The 19,717-nt window shown below is 38.0% G+C and overlaps 1 protein-coding gene across 3 annotated transcripts in view; it reads left to right on the forward strand.

Moving 5' to 3' along the window:
- The window catches only part of rxrab (retinoid x receptor, alpha b), a 47,516-nt gene that overhangs the window by 7,530 nt on the left and 20,269 nt on the right, over positions 1-19,717 (forward strand). For 2 of the 3 annotated variants that reach the window (XR_014531249.1, XM_083527700.1), the window contains exons 2-3: positions 6,141-6,272; positions 18,271-18,515. Coding sequence is in view for 1 of the 3 variants with exons in the window: in XM_083527700.1 (XP_083383826.1) it covers positions 6,141-6,272; positions 18,271-18,515 (377 nt within the window). In the remaining 2 variants the exon portion in view is untranslated. The remainder of the gene's footprint in view (positions 1-6,140; positions 6,273-18,270; positions 18,516-19,717) is intronic. The other variant, XR_014531250.1, reaches the window with a different exon arrangement.

The following is a 19,717-nucleotide window of genomic DNA, read 5'->3' on the forward strand; positions in this document are numbered from 1 at the left end:
TGTGTCTGTGTTTTCCCTGAAGCAACACACAACTCCAGTGGTTAATAAAAGGCAGCAGGAATTCAGATATGTGCCCAGTTCTAATGTACAGCTATAACGCTGAATATGTAAAATAAATAAATAAATAAATAAACCAAACAATGACATGCCAATTAACAATAACATATAACATAATAACATAATAATGCACATATACGGTTCGGCAATGCTAATTTCTTTTTTATTAAACAGCAGCATATATTTGATCATATTTGAGCATATGATTGATCACATCACATTTCATGTTGTGCCACAAAGCTAGTTCTCATTAGCACTAACGCACAAAACCCGCACAATTCTCCGTCCTCAAGACTTTCCCATGTCTCCGAAAACATCGGCAGCTTTTACCAACACACCGAAACACATATGACCATTTCTGCAATTGTTTATAAATCTGTTTACGTGCATTCTCTATACAAGCTGCAGTTACTATAGAAACTGCAACATTGGAACGAGCACGTTTGCGTAAACGTGGGATCTGAAATGCAGCCTCCACTAGTGTCAGAGCTGCTTTTAGAAATGAATCCACATTTTCTGGCAAATTGAGGCGAAATATAAATAATTGAATATTTATTTCATTTAAATATTATGTAAATAACTTGTGTGTATTAAACATTCAGAGTGACTGTAAATGATGAGTGTAAATGCAAAGTTTGCTAATGTTCACTAGTCACAAAATTGCAATTTAGTTTATTTCTATTCGATTTCTATAACTGCTTCAGTGATTAAAAACGAAATATAACCTGTTCAAAAAGTAATAACGTTGATTCAAATAATTCAGCCTGTCTTAAATTACAAGGCTAATAACAGCAAACATGTTTATAGTAGATCTCCTACCTGTAGTGCAATTTAATGGCATCTCTATCACACACTGTGTATGATGAGTTGTTTGTTTTTCAGATTTAACCTATTTTCTGTAGCATCTGTGCCAGCGTATTAAATAATTACCCCACTAATGAAGGAAACTGTGGTTTTCTGTTGTTCACGAATTATAAATAACCGAGACTGATTGTAATGGCATGTCATTGGGTTCCATTTGTAAAAATAGCGGTGCTGTTTTTTTCTCGTGTGTCATTTGGGTTGATTTAGGTAATGTTGGGAACTTATTGAAGATTGAAGCTTTTTGTGAAAATGTGAACAGAAAATTAAAGTAGTATTCCTCCTCAGTAAAAACAACCTGCAGCATTATCTACAAAGTTTTATTCGTTTTTGCCACGTTTCGAACCCCTAACTTCGAACCCTGAGGGATCTCGCTGTCTGTGCTACTAGTTATTGTGTTTCATCCAGATTGATGCAAATATTTGACTGATTAGTGAATTGATTCGTTATTTGTTTATAGGACTGTGGTGAGACCTGCGATGTTGTATGGTTTAGAGACAGTGGCATTGAGTAAAAGACAGGAGGTGGAGGTAGCAGAGCTGAAGATGTTGCGTTTTTTGTTGGGAGTGACGACGATGGACAGGACTAGAAACAAGTTTATTAGAGGGACAGCGCATGTAGGACGTTTTGGAGACAAGGTGAGGGAGGCGAGATTGAGATGGTTTGGACATGTGCAGAGGAGGGACGTGGGGTATATCAGTAGGAGAATGCTGATATTGGAGCCGCCAGGAAGGAGTAAAAGAGGAAGACCAAGGAGGCGGTTTATGGATGTGGTGAGGGAAGACATGCAGGTAGTTGAAGTGAAAGAGGCAGATGTATACTACCCTTATTTGTTCCTTTCCATTAGTGTTGTATTAAATCTGAATGAGAATGAGGCCATGTCCACACTAATACGCTTTCTTTTGAAAACACATTTTTCTCTCGGTTTTGGGCGTATTTATTCAACGTAAAAGTAGGTTTTTGAAAACACGCTCCAAAGTGGATACATTTGAAAACGGCGCTTCAAAGTCGCAGTAAGGCTTTCGAAAAAAACAACGGCGTATTTTTAGTCGTGACGGTGCCGCGACGTTTTACAGTAAATACGTTTGCGTTTACCTTGTGCACTGTACAGGGACGTTAGCGTTTTCAGATGTTTTAGTATGAACAAACAACTTTTTGGGAAACGCCATTTTCAAATTTCTAAATTCAAATTCATCTGGATTAGTGTAGACGTAGCCTAAAACTCAGCTGGAAGCTAAGCTAAAAAGATTTAGTTTGAATCTCCAATTAATCAGATGAAATCTAATTTTCTGGTGAAATATCTTAGAAAATAATCTGCAGATTTCGTTTGCTTCATCGTGTCTTTTTTTTCTTTGCAATTCTTTTTTTTCACTACTGTTTTTCTGATTGTGTTTCTTTTCTGAGAGGTTTGAAAAGCAACACACCCGCCAAATTGTGCTACACATTCCTGGCAGTTCCTTTATGTGGCTTTGCTTCCTTTATGGATTGTCGGCGGTGTCTCTGGGGTGGTGCTGGCGTTTAAACAATGTAAGGCCGTAACTAGTCTCGCTGGCATTCTTTCTCCACAGTCGGATAGATTTTTTTCCACGGTATGGTGGTGTTTGTTTGTTTGTTTGTTTGTTTGTTTGTTTGTTTGAAATGATTGCCGTTGAAACCCTTTTTTTTTTTTTTATCCCACCCAGTTTTTGTATTTTATTTTTTGGTTAAAGGACTGACATATTGTTGGATCCTAAAATCAGATTTGATTTTGAAATTGAGTTTCTATTCGTACATATGGCGAGTTCCCGATGGCTGTTTGTAACACAGAGTGCATTGTATGAATGATGTTATGTGCAGAGTAGGAAGTCATAAGAGAACAATGTGGAGACGAGGAACAGGATGCTGGATCTGTGTGTGTGTGTTTGTCATATATTTATCAAGCGTTCAAATTCAGCTCTCGTGCAGATCCCCAGCAAAACCACAGCACGTAAAGCATTGGGCTCAAAGGTCATCATTTTCGGACCTGACTATAACAAACCTCTGGATGTTCTAGGAGGAGGCTGTGTCGAATCTAAAATGAATTCAGATGTTCCTCAGAGCTTCTGGTTTCACAACTCCAACTGACTAGAAAGTACATTACTCATAATCGAACACTCTGGTGCTGATGATATTTTTCACTCTCTGGTGTTTGTATTGTTTGAGTTATAATCAAATTCTTGGTGTCACCTAAATGGGGATGGGTTTCCTTTTGAGTCTGGTTCCTCTCAAAGTTTCTTTCCTCATACCATCTAATGGAGTATTTGTTCTTGCCATATTCGCTTGCTATTTGAGATAAATACACATAGTTCACTTATTCATTCTTTGTTCTGTAATTGGTACCTTCTGTAAAGCTGCTTTGATGCAATGTCCATTGTAAAAACTGCTATAGAAATAAACTAGAATTGAATTTGAAGTATTATATTGCAGTGATTTGCTCATAGGTTTCAAAGACACCTAAATAGTTCCATTTCTATATTTTGATTAATCCGCTTAATTCAGAAAGACATCTCTGCTTATAGTCTTGGATTTGACATTGGGTTTCGCATAATGAAAAGCTTGTTTTCATCAAGCCTCGGCTTGTGCTTAATGGGCCAGTGAAAATCGAGAGATCTTCGAGGGCTGACGCTCTCCTCAACGAAACCTATAATTCACATGTATCTTACAAGAATTTGCAAACCTGCGACCTTTCTTGTGACCTTATGAAAGCGATGTGGATCAATGAGGCGTGCAAAAAAAAAAAAGGTCACCATAGCACTTGTTTTTTCCACGCGAAGGTCAGCGACGATGTATATTTATTGACGCAGCTTTAGACACTTGAAGGACGAGGTGCGTGTGCGGAAAAGTTGCAAACCGGGTGTCAGGAGCACTGATCCTTATCGGTGAGGCTAATAAAGTGTTAAACTTGATCATTGATGATCGTTAATGTTTTCTGCTGCCCTATTTGCTCCTTTTGTGAAGGAACAATTGAGTTTTGCACGAAAGCAGAAAAAGTGACATATGGCAAAAGATATGCTTTTCATTTAGAAAAGAACGACAAACATCCTGTCAGCATCCAAAATGAAGGCGGAAAAAAAAAACAGTGCGATGATATTTTGCACTTTTTTTTTTTTTTTCTTTGCCTGCGGAAGAAAACAGCACCAAAGTGCTTATTGCCACCAGACATTGTTTTCCATCTAGCATTCATTAATCTTTTAAAAAGATTCATCTCTCCCTCACTCTGAGCCTGAGGGGGAAACAGGAAAGGGAAGTGCTGTTCTACTGACAGCATCAATACACATCAAGAGCCATAATCAGGCATTTCTCGGGATAGGTGAGGACATGTGAATCTCTCTCTCTCTCTCTCTCTCTCTCTCTCTCTCTCTCTCTCCCTTTCTTTCTCTTTCGTTCTCATACACAATTCAGTTACCATCCAAACATTTCCTCCACACGTTAATGCAGTTTGGCTGATTTGCATACCGTTTCTTTATCTGTGTTCTGAATCTGGGCTGGCAGATATATATATATATATATATATATATATATATATATATATATATATATATATATATATATATATATATATATATATATATATATAAATTATACTTTTCTCTTCCTCAAGGCTTACAGCCGAGCAGTAACTCCAGGCTGATTTAATTTGGAAAGTATGTTGGCTGCATTGGGAATAAATTTCAGGAACTGTTCAGCACACCCACAAAATCCATATCAGTGACAAGAGAGCAGAGAATTATTTTGGTTCACTTGGAAAACGTGGAGTTTTTTTTTGTAAGGAATTGTGATGAGAATTGTGAAGGAAAGTAATGTGGTCATAAAATATGACTTGGAAACATTCTGGTTAATCGGTTAGCTGGACAGCAAACGAGTCATTTTGTGTATGTGTGTGTGTGTGTGTGTGTGTGTGTGTGTGAGAGAGAAAGAGAGAGAGAGAGAGAGAGAGAGAGAGAGAGAGAGAGAGAGAGAGAGAGAGAGAGAGAGAGAGAATGCGGATTGAGAAAGCGAGAGGAATAAACTGTGACCTGTGACTGTGAAGTTGAACTAAAGGTCAGGAGTTCCTTTCAGTCTAGGGTAACATTTCTTTTCCTTTCCTGATCTCTTTTTCTCTCTTTCAGCCTGACTCGCTCTCTTTTCCTAGTCCATGGTATTCGAGTATACACAGCTCTTCTGTTTTTTTTACTGTGTAGGGGTACAGTTAGGGGGCTGAGTTCTGCAACTATTTTAAGAATCCGTGGAAGCTGCCTACGTTTACGCAGCCACATCCCTCGCTCTTTCCCCCTCCTTTTCTCTTCTATCAGTCCTTTTATTTATTCTTGCTTTTACAGTGTACATATACAAAAAACAAAAACAATACACTGTGCTGGTATGCGCTGCATAATTCCACACACTACACTAGTCCAAGGGATCATTTCTGAGGAAATCCACAAATCCTATTAAAATGATCTAGATGGATTCGATAGAAAGTGGTATATTTGAGTAACACTTCTGAGGACTACACACTGGTTCATGCCTGTATAAGTTTATTTGGATTGGCACGAAGTCTGTTCGGCTCCAAAACGGTGTTTTGGCTTAGTGAAATCATCGCGCCACATTCTGATCTAATTCATTACGATTAAAAAAATAAACACTTGAGCCTTTACTTCCCTCACTGCTATTGTAGCCTTCACGGCTAACAAAAGCTCATTAGACATTGTTGTGTGATAACAAGCCCGGGCGATAATTGATGCCTTCGCGGTAGGTCCATTCCCCTGGCTTCCTTCCCAAGTTTACAATCAACGGGGACTAGAACCGATTTTTATGACGTTCACGATGTTTAGAATTGCGGTCCTGATCTTTGACCTTGACTTCGAACGCCCTGGAAACGAGACACAACACTGGAAAGAAAGGGCTCTGTTCTTAGTTTAGCTTAAAAAGGCGTAAACATCCCAGAGGCTCATAAAGCTCGTGTGTTTGTATCCGTTAAAAGCTGATGCAAAGCACCCGAATGTTCATATTTGAAAGTAAAAAAAAAAAAACAGATACGTATTGAATTCGCATGTAAAAAAAAAAAAAAACGTCAATTGATCACACACAGATGTCTTTTTCAGATTCGCTGCATCCTTGTAGTTTTGTGTGTTTGTCTATTGGAACAGCACACACAAATTGAGTATGACTGTCTGTATGGAAGTGTGTGTGACTCTCATCCACATCCTCTTGTGTCACACACCCAGGGTTCCTGAAAAGCCCATGCTCAGTAGCGCCTCCCTGTTTGCAGGGCCGGCTGGGCGACGCTGGCAGCTCGCCCTCGGGCTGCTCCTGCTTCACGGGCACATGCCCGCTGCACCAGCGCAGGATACCTACAGGTACAGAACACACACTCCCACACCCACACACACTTTCACAAATACACATCCTTGCCTATGTGCAGAAGTAGATGTAAAAGATAAGGTTGGCCTATTTTCTCATATATACACACTTACCAGACCGGTCTATGCTCCACTGTGTCACACCTACAGTATAGACTGCAGCTTTTCTTATTTTTTACTGTACAAATGAGGTTTTTTTTTTTTAAACGGAAGCCTGCCTTAGTAATTAGAGCTGCTCTAAACATTGATGATTTATTCTCCCCTGGAGACAACTCATTGCGTGCTATTACTCACTATCATCGTCATAAATCAATGAGAGAGACAGCCTCCAGTTACAGGGTAAATCTTTGGAAGTCTGGTTTTTAATGGCGTAAGACGGTCTCACGTCAGCTTTGTAGGTACGAGAGCGGAAAAACAATTGACAGCCTGCCATTATAAACGAGCTCTAGCAAAGCCCAGGATCTGCTCACTTTCCTTCCTATTTAATGGTTTTTGATAATATCTGCATTGTGGACAAAATTATCTGTTGTCTTTTTTGCTCATCCTGTCTCACAGTCAGTCTGTATTATGTAATGTTTTTGCCAGTAATGAACAATTAAAAGAATGTTAATGGACCTCTGATTTATAACGTATTTCAAGCAAAAAAAACATGCAAAGTCTTTAATGATTTTCCTTAATAATTATATTTAAATTGGAGCAACTAGATATTATTTGTTATAGAAAATTGTTATAAAAATATAAAATAATATAATATAATATAATATAATATAATGTTAATTTAATATAATGTTTCTAATACCTTCATTCAACCGAACACACTTTATTTATTATCTTAGTTAAAACTATTTGAAAAATAACAAATAAATTGCATTTGTGTTCTTTTTATTTTGTTTTGTGATTTGATGCCCCTGATAACACATTTAATACTTTAAGAAAGAAAGGTGCTTTATACTTGTCACATGTAATTTACAGCAAAATGAAATTCTTTTATCATATATCCCAGTGATGTTAAAAAGCTGGGGTCGAGTACAGGGTCAGCCATGACTCAGCATCCCTGGAGCACGAAGGGTTAAGGGCCTTGTTCAAGGGCCCCAAGAGTGATGGCTTGGTGATCCCAGGGCTTGAGTCCCTGACCTTCTGAAAAGGAGAACCTTAACCACTAATACAAAGTATCAAAAATGATTTTGTTTGGGCAGGTACATTTAATTGCAAGGTTCTAATTTAAGAAAATTATAATATAAATGTAATAATAATATAAATGAATTTTAAATTCCTTTTTTATTATTTGATTATTGAACTTGCATTACATGATTCACTGTGGTTCTCATTGTATTTTAGCAAGGCCAACTCATCTGTTAAAAAGAACAATATCATTAATACCTGGCATGTGAAATTTAACTTCCCTGATACATTTTTTTTTTTATTTGTCATTTTTAGCGTAATTTAAAAATGATTTAATGATTATCGTACAACTGTGGAAAAAACATTCTCCCCATGTCACACATTTTATTAAATGCAGTCTTCAGTGTAGTCGTTACGGGACAGTGAGGCTGTAAAACCAAGCGGTTATAGTAATAAATCTATATAGTTATTATCATACCAAGTGTTGTCTAAACAGGTCTAGACAAGTCCAGCAGGTTTCCAAAAGTACAGTCGCTATACATACCTGTCAGCCTGAAATGTCTGTGTCTTCAACAGTCAGAGCTGTTTTTAAACACAATATATAACATGGAAGAATATAATAAGAAATCTGATTATCAGAAGGCACCATTAAATTCTAGTGTAAGTATTGTCGATGTCTATTTAAGAGGTCTTGGTCTCTGGGATTTCTAGGTATTATGGTTTTCAAGGTATTTAAATACACAAGTTTTAAAAGTATACCTCAAATGTTAAATCTTCTGAAAAATATGTTACATTTTAATTCCATAAGAAATCAATAAGACAGTTTATGTGTGTGTGTGTGTGTGTGTGTGTGTGTGTGTGTGTGTGTGTGTGTGTGTGTGTGTGTGTGTGTGTGTGTGTGTGTGTGTGTGTGTGTGTGTGTCATATAATAGCAAGCTTTTGTGCTATTAGCTTATTAATAATAGTGTGTGTTTTTCCCTGAAGTCTGACCTGATTGTCCAAAATGTGCACTTTTTCATGCTGTTTGCTAATAACGAAAAAAAAAGATTTTTTTGACTGTAACGGTGAAGTAACGTACAGAAGAATAGAGACAGAAAAGAAGTGTCAAATGAATTAATACTTATATTTTTTAACCTTCAAAAGGCAATGATAACAGCTTTGCACACTCTTGGCATTCAGCCAGCTTCCTTAGACACTGTATTTAACACACTTTAAGTCTTTGACACACAGTACATTGTATGAAGTGTACGCAAACCTTAGATTATCGCCGTCTTTTTCTGTCTCAGCCTGAGTTGCTTTGATTATTTGTGGCGATTTGGACACTCAAATCATTTAAGTGAACTATAAATCTTGTGGTTTATGGGAGACGAAGGTCTTTTTCTTTGGGTTTGTAATTTCCAGATTCTGTCCAATTCGCACAAACCCTAGCGAGCGGCCACATCGAAGCGCAAGAGAATGGTATATTATCGGTTTCTTTGTGGTAAGAGCCTACCGCAATTACAGCCTTTTGTTGCGAGCAAAACAAGTCATGCTGGGAAAAAAGTAACCGAAGCTCCAGAGGGCAAACATAGCTTAGCTTGTCTGAACTCTCATCCCGACTCTGATGTGGAGCGGCCGCTAATTCAGCCGTGCTTTTTTTTTTTTTTATTGGTCTGTTGTAGAAAATAGATTTACTGGAAAGCATAAAAAAAAGTCCAGTATTCAGGTCATTGGGGATCAAAGGACTCGAGATCGCTGTGAAACTCATCTTGCAATGAAAAAAGCTGGGGGGAAAAAACAAGGTAATACAAAATGGGTGTTAAAGTCCTGTAGTTGCTTTGCGAGGGAGAGAGACAGGGACAGAGAAAGAGAGAGAGTTGGCAAATGGAAAAGATTATCCAATGGAATGTCTGGACTGACCTCAAAAAGAGCAAACAGGCCGAGGAGCCAATAGACTCGTGTGTTTAACGTCGAGCTAATTTTTTCCTGATGATTGCAGTCGCCATCTCTATAAAACAGTCTGAAGTCGTGTGGAAGGCTGAACCCGAGCGCAGCGGTGCTCACGTACGATCTGTAGAATTCAAGTGACAGATGCCTAAGAGGCGAATCGCAACATAATTTGTTGGCATTTCCTTTTTGTGCTTACAGTGCAACGTGAATGTCTTTTGTGGATTATTGATGCCACATGCTTTAGCTTTTTTTTTTGTTTTCTTTGAATGAAAATTATACTTAGGATGACAATTCTATAATGAATATATTAAAAATAAAATTATTTCACTATTGTTTCTTTTTTATGTTAGTTGTCAGGTGTATATGGCGTGAAGTTTCAGGGAGGTTTAAATGTAGAGTTTTTATCAGCAGGAAATCAGGTCTCATAGCTCCTCAAAAGTTTTCCTTGCAGTTGTGCCATTACCTGTCTGTTCACAAAGCTCCCTCACGAGCAATTAAATAGATTTACAGACAAAATGTTAATGCTGTAAATGAATTCTGTCTTAATCCAGTCACTGTAAATAAACGGTGTCCTAATAACTCATGGGTTTATAATTAATATAGTACCTGATACCACAAGAATGGAAAGATTATATGTGAAAGCTCCAGTGTGGAGTTCAAACTCGTGGTATTCTTGTCTGGAAATCCATTTATTTGGGCTATGAATTTAAAATCAGAAGTACAATTTTTTAATTGCATTAATAGATAATATCTATAATAATGGAGTAGTTGAATCTTCAGGTAGGTTGACTTTATTTAGTCATATTCTGTCCTGATAACGTCTCCAGTGATGAAGCATATCCTATTTGTGCCTTCACAAAAAAAAAAAAAAAAAAAAAAAAAAAAAAAAAAAAAAAAAGGCAGAAAATATTTTTGTCCAACATTCCAGCTATGAACTGTGGTTATCTCTCATTATACTTAAAGGTGGATTTTTAGGTCCGGGTAGGATTATTTTTTCATATGAAGTGTTTAAGCATTGTTAGTGCTAGCATTGGAGTTATATGAATGATTTTTGTGCTGCATCATGCTATATTAGTCACTGATTCTCTCTTCTCATTCTGGAGGTTTTGTCTAGCATCCCTTTACAAGCTAATATTTTCTAGCAAAACATAGTTCCTACCAGCAGTCAGCAGGACTCTAGCCTCAGTGTGCATGCATAGAGCACTCGAATTAGAAGAATAGTAACGCATTACTTCATCGAGGTGCTCTGAGACACAGATGTGTTATGTAAAAGCAAGTAGGGAGTAAAGGGATTTTTTCGTTTTTTGTTTTTCAATGTTGGAGAGCGAAATAAATAAAAGCTTGACTCTGCTAACATGGTGATTTGTAAATCCCACAATTTTTTTGCCCGTTAGATTTAACAAAGTATGCCGTTTATTCTACAAATACCGTCCAGAGTTGCCTCATCGAATTATTCACAAACGCAGTAGACAAATTAAAAAAGCAATTATGCTTAATTAAGGAGTGGCGAGGACTCCGTTCAGTTCAGGGAGAAAATTATTTGGTTTCAGGAACTAAAAGAGAAAACAAACACAGGATGCTATTCACATTACATTTTTTACAAGATATTTGTGTAATTGTCTAATTGTTTGTTTGTGCTGGCCCTCCGTGCCGTGATTTCTGCACACATTGGCGAACGTTTGTTTAGCTTTTTGTTCGACTGACGAAAGGGGTGGAATTTAGCCCTATGTGCCTCTCGGCCAGGTGTGAAAAAACACTAGGATAGGAGTATAAAAGATCTATTGAGAACATGCAGCTGCAAAACTATAATGTTGTCTAAGAAGAGGCTTTTGGATATTCCTGTGTCCTGTACTAGGACTGGAGAGTAGTTCTTCATTAACAGTCCACTGACTGTCAGTAAAAGTAGAGGAATGTAGCATTTGGAATGTCCGATGTAAAGGACGTGAATTGTCTTGTTTATATCTCCAGACCTCCCTGTTATTTCTCTTAGTCCTTTAGTGTAAATGTTATGTGCAAAACAGCTGTAACACTCCTTGTGGTCCTTCACACAGGCACCACAGTGATGCATCGATACAGACATGCTTTTTTTTTGCAGCTTTTTCAATGCAACCCTTTTGTACTCCAAAGAGATTGCGTTCAATGCATTGATTTAATATATTTCACATTTCTTTAAATATGACTAAAATGATTCGAGGCGACTCCGAATATTTGAAGATTTAATGCTTTGATAGGAGAAGTCTGATTTGACTACTGATCTCTCAGTCGAATCTTGACTACGTGTTGTCATCATCCCTCCACCACACACACATGATTCGACTATCAGTCGACTATAGGCAAGATTTTACAACTTTAACTATGGAAATCCTTAGTCGGAAACACCGCTAAAAAACGATGAGTATCCGCTTTGATTTTGGCAAGAGGGGGTCCCTGTTTATCTTCCGAATCTGTTACAGCTACACCAATACAGATATGTATAAAAACAGCTTTTTCGTTAAAAAACGCTTCATGCTATCGTTTTCAATCGAATCCCAAAAGTTGTTCATCCACACTGAAACTTTTGAAATCGCTTACGTACCTGTACTGCACATGAGGAAAGCGTATGATGCTTCGACCTGAGTCATATTCGCCTGGCGTTTATTGACTTTCCAGCCCTTCGAAGTTTTAAGAAAAGGCACCGCCACGTGACAAAAAATGCGTCATCGTTTTCGAAAGCCTCTTTTTCGTAAAAAGATAAGTTTTTGTTGACTGAAAATGCACGTGGAAGGAATGCCATAACGGGTAGAAAAATATGCATTATTTAAATGTAATCTTTTTAGTGTGTACAAGGCCTTAGTCAGCTTAGTCCATAATCCAATAAGTGTGTCCAAGTGTGTCAAAATTGCAGTATGCTGCCTTTTTATATATATATTAGTCTGTTGTATAGTCAAATTTCACTGCTACGTGACCCTGATCAAGCTATCATTACTTCATTTATCCAGTTTATAGCTAGCAGTGCTTTAGATCCAGATTGCCCCACGGTGATCGGTATGTTAGAGACACTTCTCCCTACACTGCTTTAGGAAGCTCTTTCGCGATGGACACCTTTACAGCAGGTTAACATGAAGGGAATGCATGTTCCCTACGACCGCAATAACTCCTGGATATGAGGCGTGTAGATGCTTTTACTGATAACAGAAACAAATATACCAGCATGACAAGTGTGTGCTTACTTTCTTCCCCATAGGCTTTAATGTTAAACAAAGTTTATAGCAAAGCACTGCTCCTTTACAGGATCAGAATTATTGGTCAGGTCTCCTTCAGATGGTCTGCTGAGGATTTAATCTGTAGGGTTCTTCAGATCACAGTGATTCGATTGTTCCAAACAGTTTCCAACTTTATTGACCATTCAGCCATACAGTATAGGCTTTCTGTCAGCTCCAGATGTTCTTAAGTCATAGGAGGGAAGAGGATCATAAATCTTTCAGATACTTGACTCACGTTCTGTGTGAACCACAGATAAAAACGAGAAGGCCAGCGAGTTCAGCATATCAGAGAGGGAGAAAAAGTTTTTGCTTTGGACAAATTGTTCATCAGATTTATCTGCATGGACGGTTAACCAGATAATCCTCACTAATGTAATGATGATACAGCTTGGAAGATCATGACTTTTCAAGTTTAGAATCAGATTTTATATATTTTTTGAGTTTGAGATGGTTCCTTTGGAAAGCTCAATCTGGCAAACATTATGTTTTTTTGGGATGGTTGAACATTTATATACTTCATTCCATTATCTAAAATCTAGAATAGCCATTTTTTAGGCCATTACCTGTCTGTTTACAAAGTTCCCTCTCGAGCAATTGAATAGATTTACAGACAAAATGTTAATGCTGTAAATGGATTCTGTCCCAATCCAGTCACAGTAAATGGACTGTGTCCTAATAACTCGTGTAAGGTCTATGGGTTTATAATTAATATATTACCTGATAAACACACATTATATGTGAAAGCTCCAGTGTGGTGTTCAGGCCCATCTTATGCTTGTCTGGATATCCATTTGTTTAGGCTACATTGCAGCAATGAATTTTAACTCAAAAGTATAATGTTTTACTTGAATTAATAGATACAGTGGATAATAAGGGAGTAGTTGAATCCTCAGGAAGGTTGACTTTATGTTGTCAAATTCTTTAATATGACCTGACAATGTCTTCAGTGGCGAAGCATATTCTATTTGTGCCTTCACAAAAAAAGAAGAAATATATTTTTGTTTTATATATATATATATATATATATATATATATATATATATATATATATATATAAAATAGTTACATCTGAATTGTTAATGAGATCTCAATCTTTTTGACTGTAGTCGATCCAGAATTGATTTAGATGCTACTGAGGCCAGACTTGAACATAGTGTTACAACTGCCAGGTTTCAGATGCTACTGTAGACATTGCATCATATCAATCTTCAGACAAGGAAGTACAGCCTGCCATTCAGCTTGTAAGAAGGATAGAATATTCAGTACATCACAGCCTCATTTCAAGAATCAAAAAAGTCCATATGCCTTAAAAGGAATTGGATTCAATTCTGAATCAGGGTTTACATCCATCAGCTAGGTGTGCCATGTCTGATTTGATGAAGGAAATATCTTTCTAATACTGGCTGCAGGTGCATTAATCAAAAGTCACTCACAGAAACAGTATGTTATGCTAAGTGGGGTCAGTCACTCACTAGCAGTATGTAGTGCTAGGGGATGCGGAAAACCACAAGAGAAAAATAACAGATAGGAAAGAGCTAACCAGCAGGGAGGGACAACAAATCTCGCTGTAGAGTCATTGTGTATGTAATGTAGCTCATTTTGCAAGCTCAGTAGTAAACATTATGCTGTAGATGTAGAGAGATCATTCAGCTTGACCGTGCTAGTAATGCTTAGCTATAGACCTGCTAATCTGTTGTTTAAAAAAAAAAAAAAAAAAAAGCTAATAGAGGACACATTCTCCCACGGGGTGAAAAGAGAAAAACTGACTCCTACCCCAGTGCAATGTAAGTATTATATTGAGGGGAAAATGGGATTGAGAAAACGTGTGCTTTCATGGCAGATTATTATGAGATTATTATGAGATACAGATCGCAAGTGTGTCACAAGCTGCTAAACATGTATAAATTGTTCACACAATCTGGTTGAACAAATGGGCAAGTGAAAGGATGTGAGTGAGTTTAACAAGGGCCAAATTGTGATGGCTAGATCTCTGGGTCAGAGCATCTCCAAAACTGCAGCTCTTATGGTTTTATAGTGCTTTTTAGTGTTTAAAGGCTCTGGCATGGAGAAGCTGGTGTTGTATCTATGATGATCGCAAAGGTTGAGCTATTTTATGAGTTGCTTAGTAGCTCCTGGTTCCACAACATCAAATGATTGTAGAATACTATAGAAGGAACATTACTCATAATCTTACATTTCAGTGCTCATGTTAGTTCTCACTCTCCAGTGTTTTGTATTGTTTAAAGATTTATAATCACACTCTTGATGTCACCCAAATGAGTATGGGTTCCCGTTTTGAGTCTGGTTCCTCACAAGGTTTCTTCCTCATAACATCTAAGTGGGTTTTTCTTTGCCACAGTCGCCATGGCTGCTCATCAGGGATAAATACACATTGTTTACCTTAACTCTTAAATTCTGTGAAGCTGCTTTGAGACAATGTCCGTTGTGAAAAGCGCTATAAAAATAAACTTGACTTGACTTGACTTTTATAGCAGAGGGAGATCCTTTTCTTTCTTGATGTTCACACTATCCTGCTTGACTGTAGCCAGGGCTCAGATGTTATTTATACTGTCATGTTAAATGGAACAGCAGGTTTCAGTCTTGAAGTCACTGTTTTCGATGTGCCATAATACAGTTATAAACACTAAGGATAGAAAAAGGAACTGTCAATCTTTTTTTTTTTTACCAAACCAGAAGGGGGCACACTGGGAATTTAGATGAGAATTTTTTATACGTTCCTATAAGTCCATTGATTTAATTCTGTGAGTTATTCAGCACAAGCTTTGTGCTTATGTGATGAGTTTTTTCTCTTTCTAGGGAGTGCATGGAGACTAATGGGTTGTTCACGTGTTGTTTATGATATAGAGGAGTTCCAGAGCTCTGCAGTCCTGACTGTTTACATTTACTGACTGTGCGAATGCACACACTTGTGTGGGGCTACCTGCCCCCGTGAGACGTGTAACGTGCGCCTGAAGAGTTGGCTGAGTGCCAAGAGAGGGCCGATGCCAAGAAGAGCCCGAAGGATATCTATGCTAGTTTGGGATTTAATGGGTTTTCATGCTATCAGAAAAGCACTACATGCTGCACAGGATGCTGTGGAGAAAGAAAAAAAGAGTGCAATGTGCAAATATGGCCTTTTAGTCAAGCTGTTGAAACATTTCAGGCGATGCATGTGCTCGGAGTAGTGTGCAAACAGACAGACAGACACACACAGAAAGACTGCAAGTCTGTGGGGTTTTTAGTTGGCAGCCACAGCTCCTGGTAGAAGTCCAAACTGACATTACTAGCGTATAATGTAACAGCGTGTGCTGGCTCTTACTGTGTTTTACACTTCAGATGTCTTACAGCGTTTTGTGAGCTGTATCCAGTTACTAAACAGGGAGGTCTGTTGATTATAGGCCATACAACAACCTTGATAGACAGAAACAGAATGCTAGACAAAAATGCGGATATGTCTCCTGGTTTTATTCAGTCATTACATCCAGGTTTTACCTTTTTAACCCGAATGGTGCACAAATACATATAAATGCTTTTCTCTGGGCTCTTTTTAAACAAAAAAAAAAAAAAATATATATATATATATATATATATATATATATATATATATATATGACAGACAAGCTATTTTAAGGTATTTTTTTTGGTACTTACACTATACACTATACGTCGCAGTGGCATATATATTTTCCAATGAGCAGAAGTGTCATTAAATGAGTGACTTATTTTACTGTGCCACTTGTTTATTGAGAAGGAACACATGCAGTATATCAGCTTTTCCAATTACACTAAATATCGATATACCGATATGACAACAAACCAATATAAATGTAGGCACTCAATAATGGAACTCAATAAAATTCTGTATACACATTTTTTAAGGGTGACTTGAGGTCAGTAGTGTCACATATGATGATTAAATGTTAACAATGTGTCCTTCAGAAAACCTGTTAGATGATGTAGGGTAGGTTTAAGTCTCTCTTTGGTTTCTAAATGTAACATGTTAACCATAAACAAGCTCGGAGCATGGAACTCAACATTTATTAATAACTCCATGACAAGCAGGATAGAAATGAGTGACATTATTATGCCTTTATTTTGTCCTCAAAAGTCAGTGAGGCGTTTGAAAGTTCTATACTGTAACATGACCGTGCAGTTGTTTTCAAATCCAATTGTTAACAAATCAACAAATGATTGTATTATACACTAGACAAATAGCATACCTCACCTCATCACTAGATATAATTACAACACAGCACAAGAAAAACCATAGTATGAGACAGTGGGTTTGTGAATAAACAGCTTATTTCTCTGGTTATCTCTGGGCATCACAACCGTAACAGATTTCCGCGGTTACTCAAGCATGACTTCGTATGACTTTCTATGAAATTTTACGTTTCACTAACATGCAGAAGTAAAACTCAGCGTAAAACAAGGGAAGAAGGGATGCTGACTCATGCGGTAGGCACTTCAGATGCACCCTTGATGCAATTAATCTAGCTTGAAATGTTTGTTTAGTCAAGTAGGCTTTATTGTCCTTTCAACCATATACAGTGCAGTACACAGCGACGACGATGTTGAATGTTTGAGGTGTGAATTGGTGTACAGATCTTCATTATTATCTGTGTGTTGTGAAAATGCCTGTGATACGATCTAAAGAAAAATGCAGAAATGTGACCAGATGAATGCAGGAGGATCCTTAACCATGACAGATGACCAAATTATTTATTTTACATTTACACCGATAGGGCATGACTTTATGACCACCGATCAGGCAGAACATTATGACCACCTGCCTAATATTGTGTTCATCCACCTTTTGCTGCCAAAACAGTCCTGACCTGTAGAGCATTAACAGCGTTAACTTCTTCAGCACTGTAAAATTTAGAAACTCGTCTGTTGGATCGGACCACACGGGTCACACAATGAGCCTCGTCTGCCCACGTCCCCGCCGCCGGTTCAACACTGTTCCTTTCTTGGACCACTTTTAACAGATACTGACCACTGCAGACCAGGAGCAACCTATAAGAGCTGCATTTTTGGAGATGCTCCGACCCAGTCGTCTAGACATCACAATTTGGCCCTTGTGAGACTCGCTTCAATCCTTGCGCTTGCCCATTTTTCCTGCTTTTAACATGTCAACTTTGAGGACAAAATGTTCACTTGCTGCCTAATATATCCCACCCACTAACAGGTGCCATGATCAAGAGACAATCAGTGTAATTCACTTCACTAGTCATTATGTTATAATGTCATAAATATATGCCTGTTTAGTTTGTATCATTTGGCAGAAGCACTATTCCAGAGCGATTTCTATCTCAGTTATACAGCTGAGCGTTATAAGAACCTTCAAACTGAGAGTTCAGCGCCTTGTTCAGGGCCCCAGCAGTGACAGCTTGGTGGTACTGGGATTTGAACCCATGACCTGATCAGAATTCCAACATCTTAAACAGCATAATTGCTTTGTGCTTTGTGTAGCCATAGTTCACAATAACATGCCTATGTGTATTATATATTATTAGTTTTATCACAGTCAAAAAGACCATGTTTTTACATTAAAATATAAACAGACACACATGTATTTAAAAAAATCTTAATGACCATGCTACAAATGTTTAATACACTATGCATGCTATCTTTAACAAAACACTGTCAAATATTTCATATATTACATTGTCATATTGTATTACTGCTTTGTTCCCCAGATTCATCAGGCCAGCTGTCCTCGTCATCTCTGAGTTCCCTGACTGGTCACCGTGCTGTCGGTCCTCACCCGCTCCACCCGTCCCTTCTCACCCCGTCTTCCATGGGCTCCGCACCTGGTCAGCTTCACTCTCCCATCAATGGCTTAGCATCGGCCTTCCCAGTCATCAACTCCTCAATGGGGCATCCTTCCATTACGGGGCCTTCCAGCACCAGCATGGCCTTTGGACCAAGTCTCAGTCCACAAGTAAGCAGCTAAAAATAATGTCCTGTGTATGTGAATGGAAAAATCAACTGCATCCTCTCATTACAGATTTTTATTGTGTTTACCGATGCTGCTAAGATTTACAGAGACTGTAACTATTATAATTGTTGAGAACCTGGGATATAAATCAAATAAAAACTGTACACACACAAACATACCAACATGCACACGTGTTTAAAGAGTTTAGTGTTTCCTTCTAATGTTTGTGTTTTTAGTCAGTCTGGAACGATACTTTACTATGGAGTTTTTTAACATGGAAAAATACTAGAGCTCATAAAAGTTTGTGGTGTTGCTGGATTTATGTCAAGCAATGAAGGCACTGAATCTGAAAAGGATTTTATGACACGTAAAAAAAGAAAAAACAAAAATTCCAAATGATGTAATTCCACATTTCTCTCGTATTATAGTGAGCTTTGTTTGCTTTCCAAGAAGCATTAGTTGGCATAGCCTGTAGGCAAATTCATGTTTCATTACTATGAATAATAATTGTGTGGCAGCTGAGCCAGTTGGAGAATAAACAACAAACAGCCTGGCTAGATTTTTGTACAATGTTCTGGACCTTCATAAACAACAAGCCAAACGTTTCTGGCGTTTTCTTTGTTTTGTGATGCGCCTTTTGACCGGTCACAGGTTTATAGATCGCTGTCGAAACGAAGCGAGAGATGTGTGTTGTGTTGTATTTCACAATAACAATGCCACATGATAAATGTCTTGTTGCAAAGTTATCATAAAGGACTTTTCCAGAAACACCCGCTCATTAAGAGGAGGCCTCGCAGGGACCAGAGGAAGCCATTATTTCGGTGTGCTGCCTTTGCATAGAGCTCCAACATGTTTGTATAGGCATGAAAACAATAAGGTGCCTTTCCCCCCCCTCTATGGTCTCAGCACACAAGTTTCCATTCAGAAAACAATAAACTGGCCACTAAATCCAGAGGGGGTCTGCTTATTAAAATGTAAGATATTGCCATTTGGGAATTTGGGAATAGTTAGCATTCTTAACCAAAGATCCAGTCAGCTCCTTTCATACTTATTAGCACCAACAGAGCATTAGGTTTGCGACTAGGGTTTCTCATCTGTGTTCTTATTGTGCCACATGGGCCCTGTGATCTTGATTGGCTGGCTGAAAGTGCTTAGCAGAGGCCCTGAAGAGGCCTGTCCTAAGCCTGGGCAGACGGGAAATGAGC

Source organism: Silurus aristotelis, assembly GCF_946808225.1.
Source record: "Silurus aristotelis genome assembly, chromosome: 23".
NCBI classification, from domain to species: Eukaryota; Metazoa; Chordata; class Actinopteri; order Siluriformes; family Siluridae; genus Silurus; species Silurus aristotelis.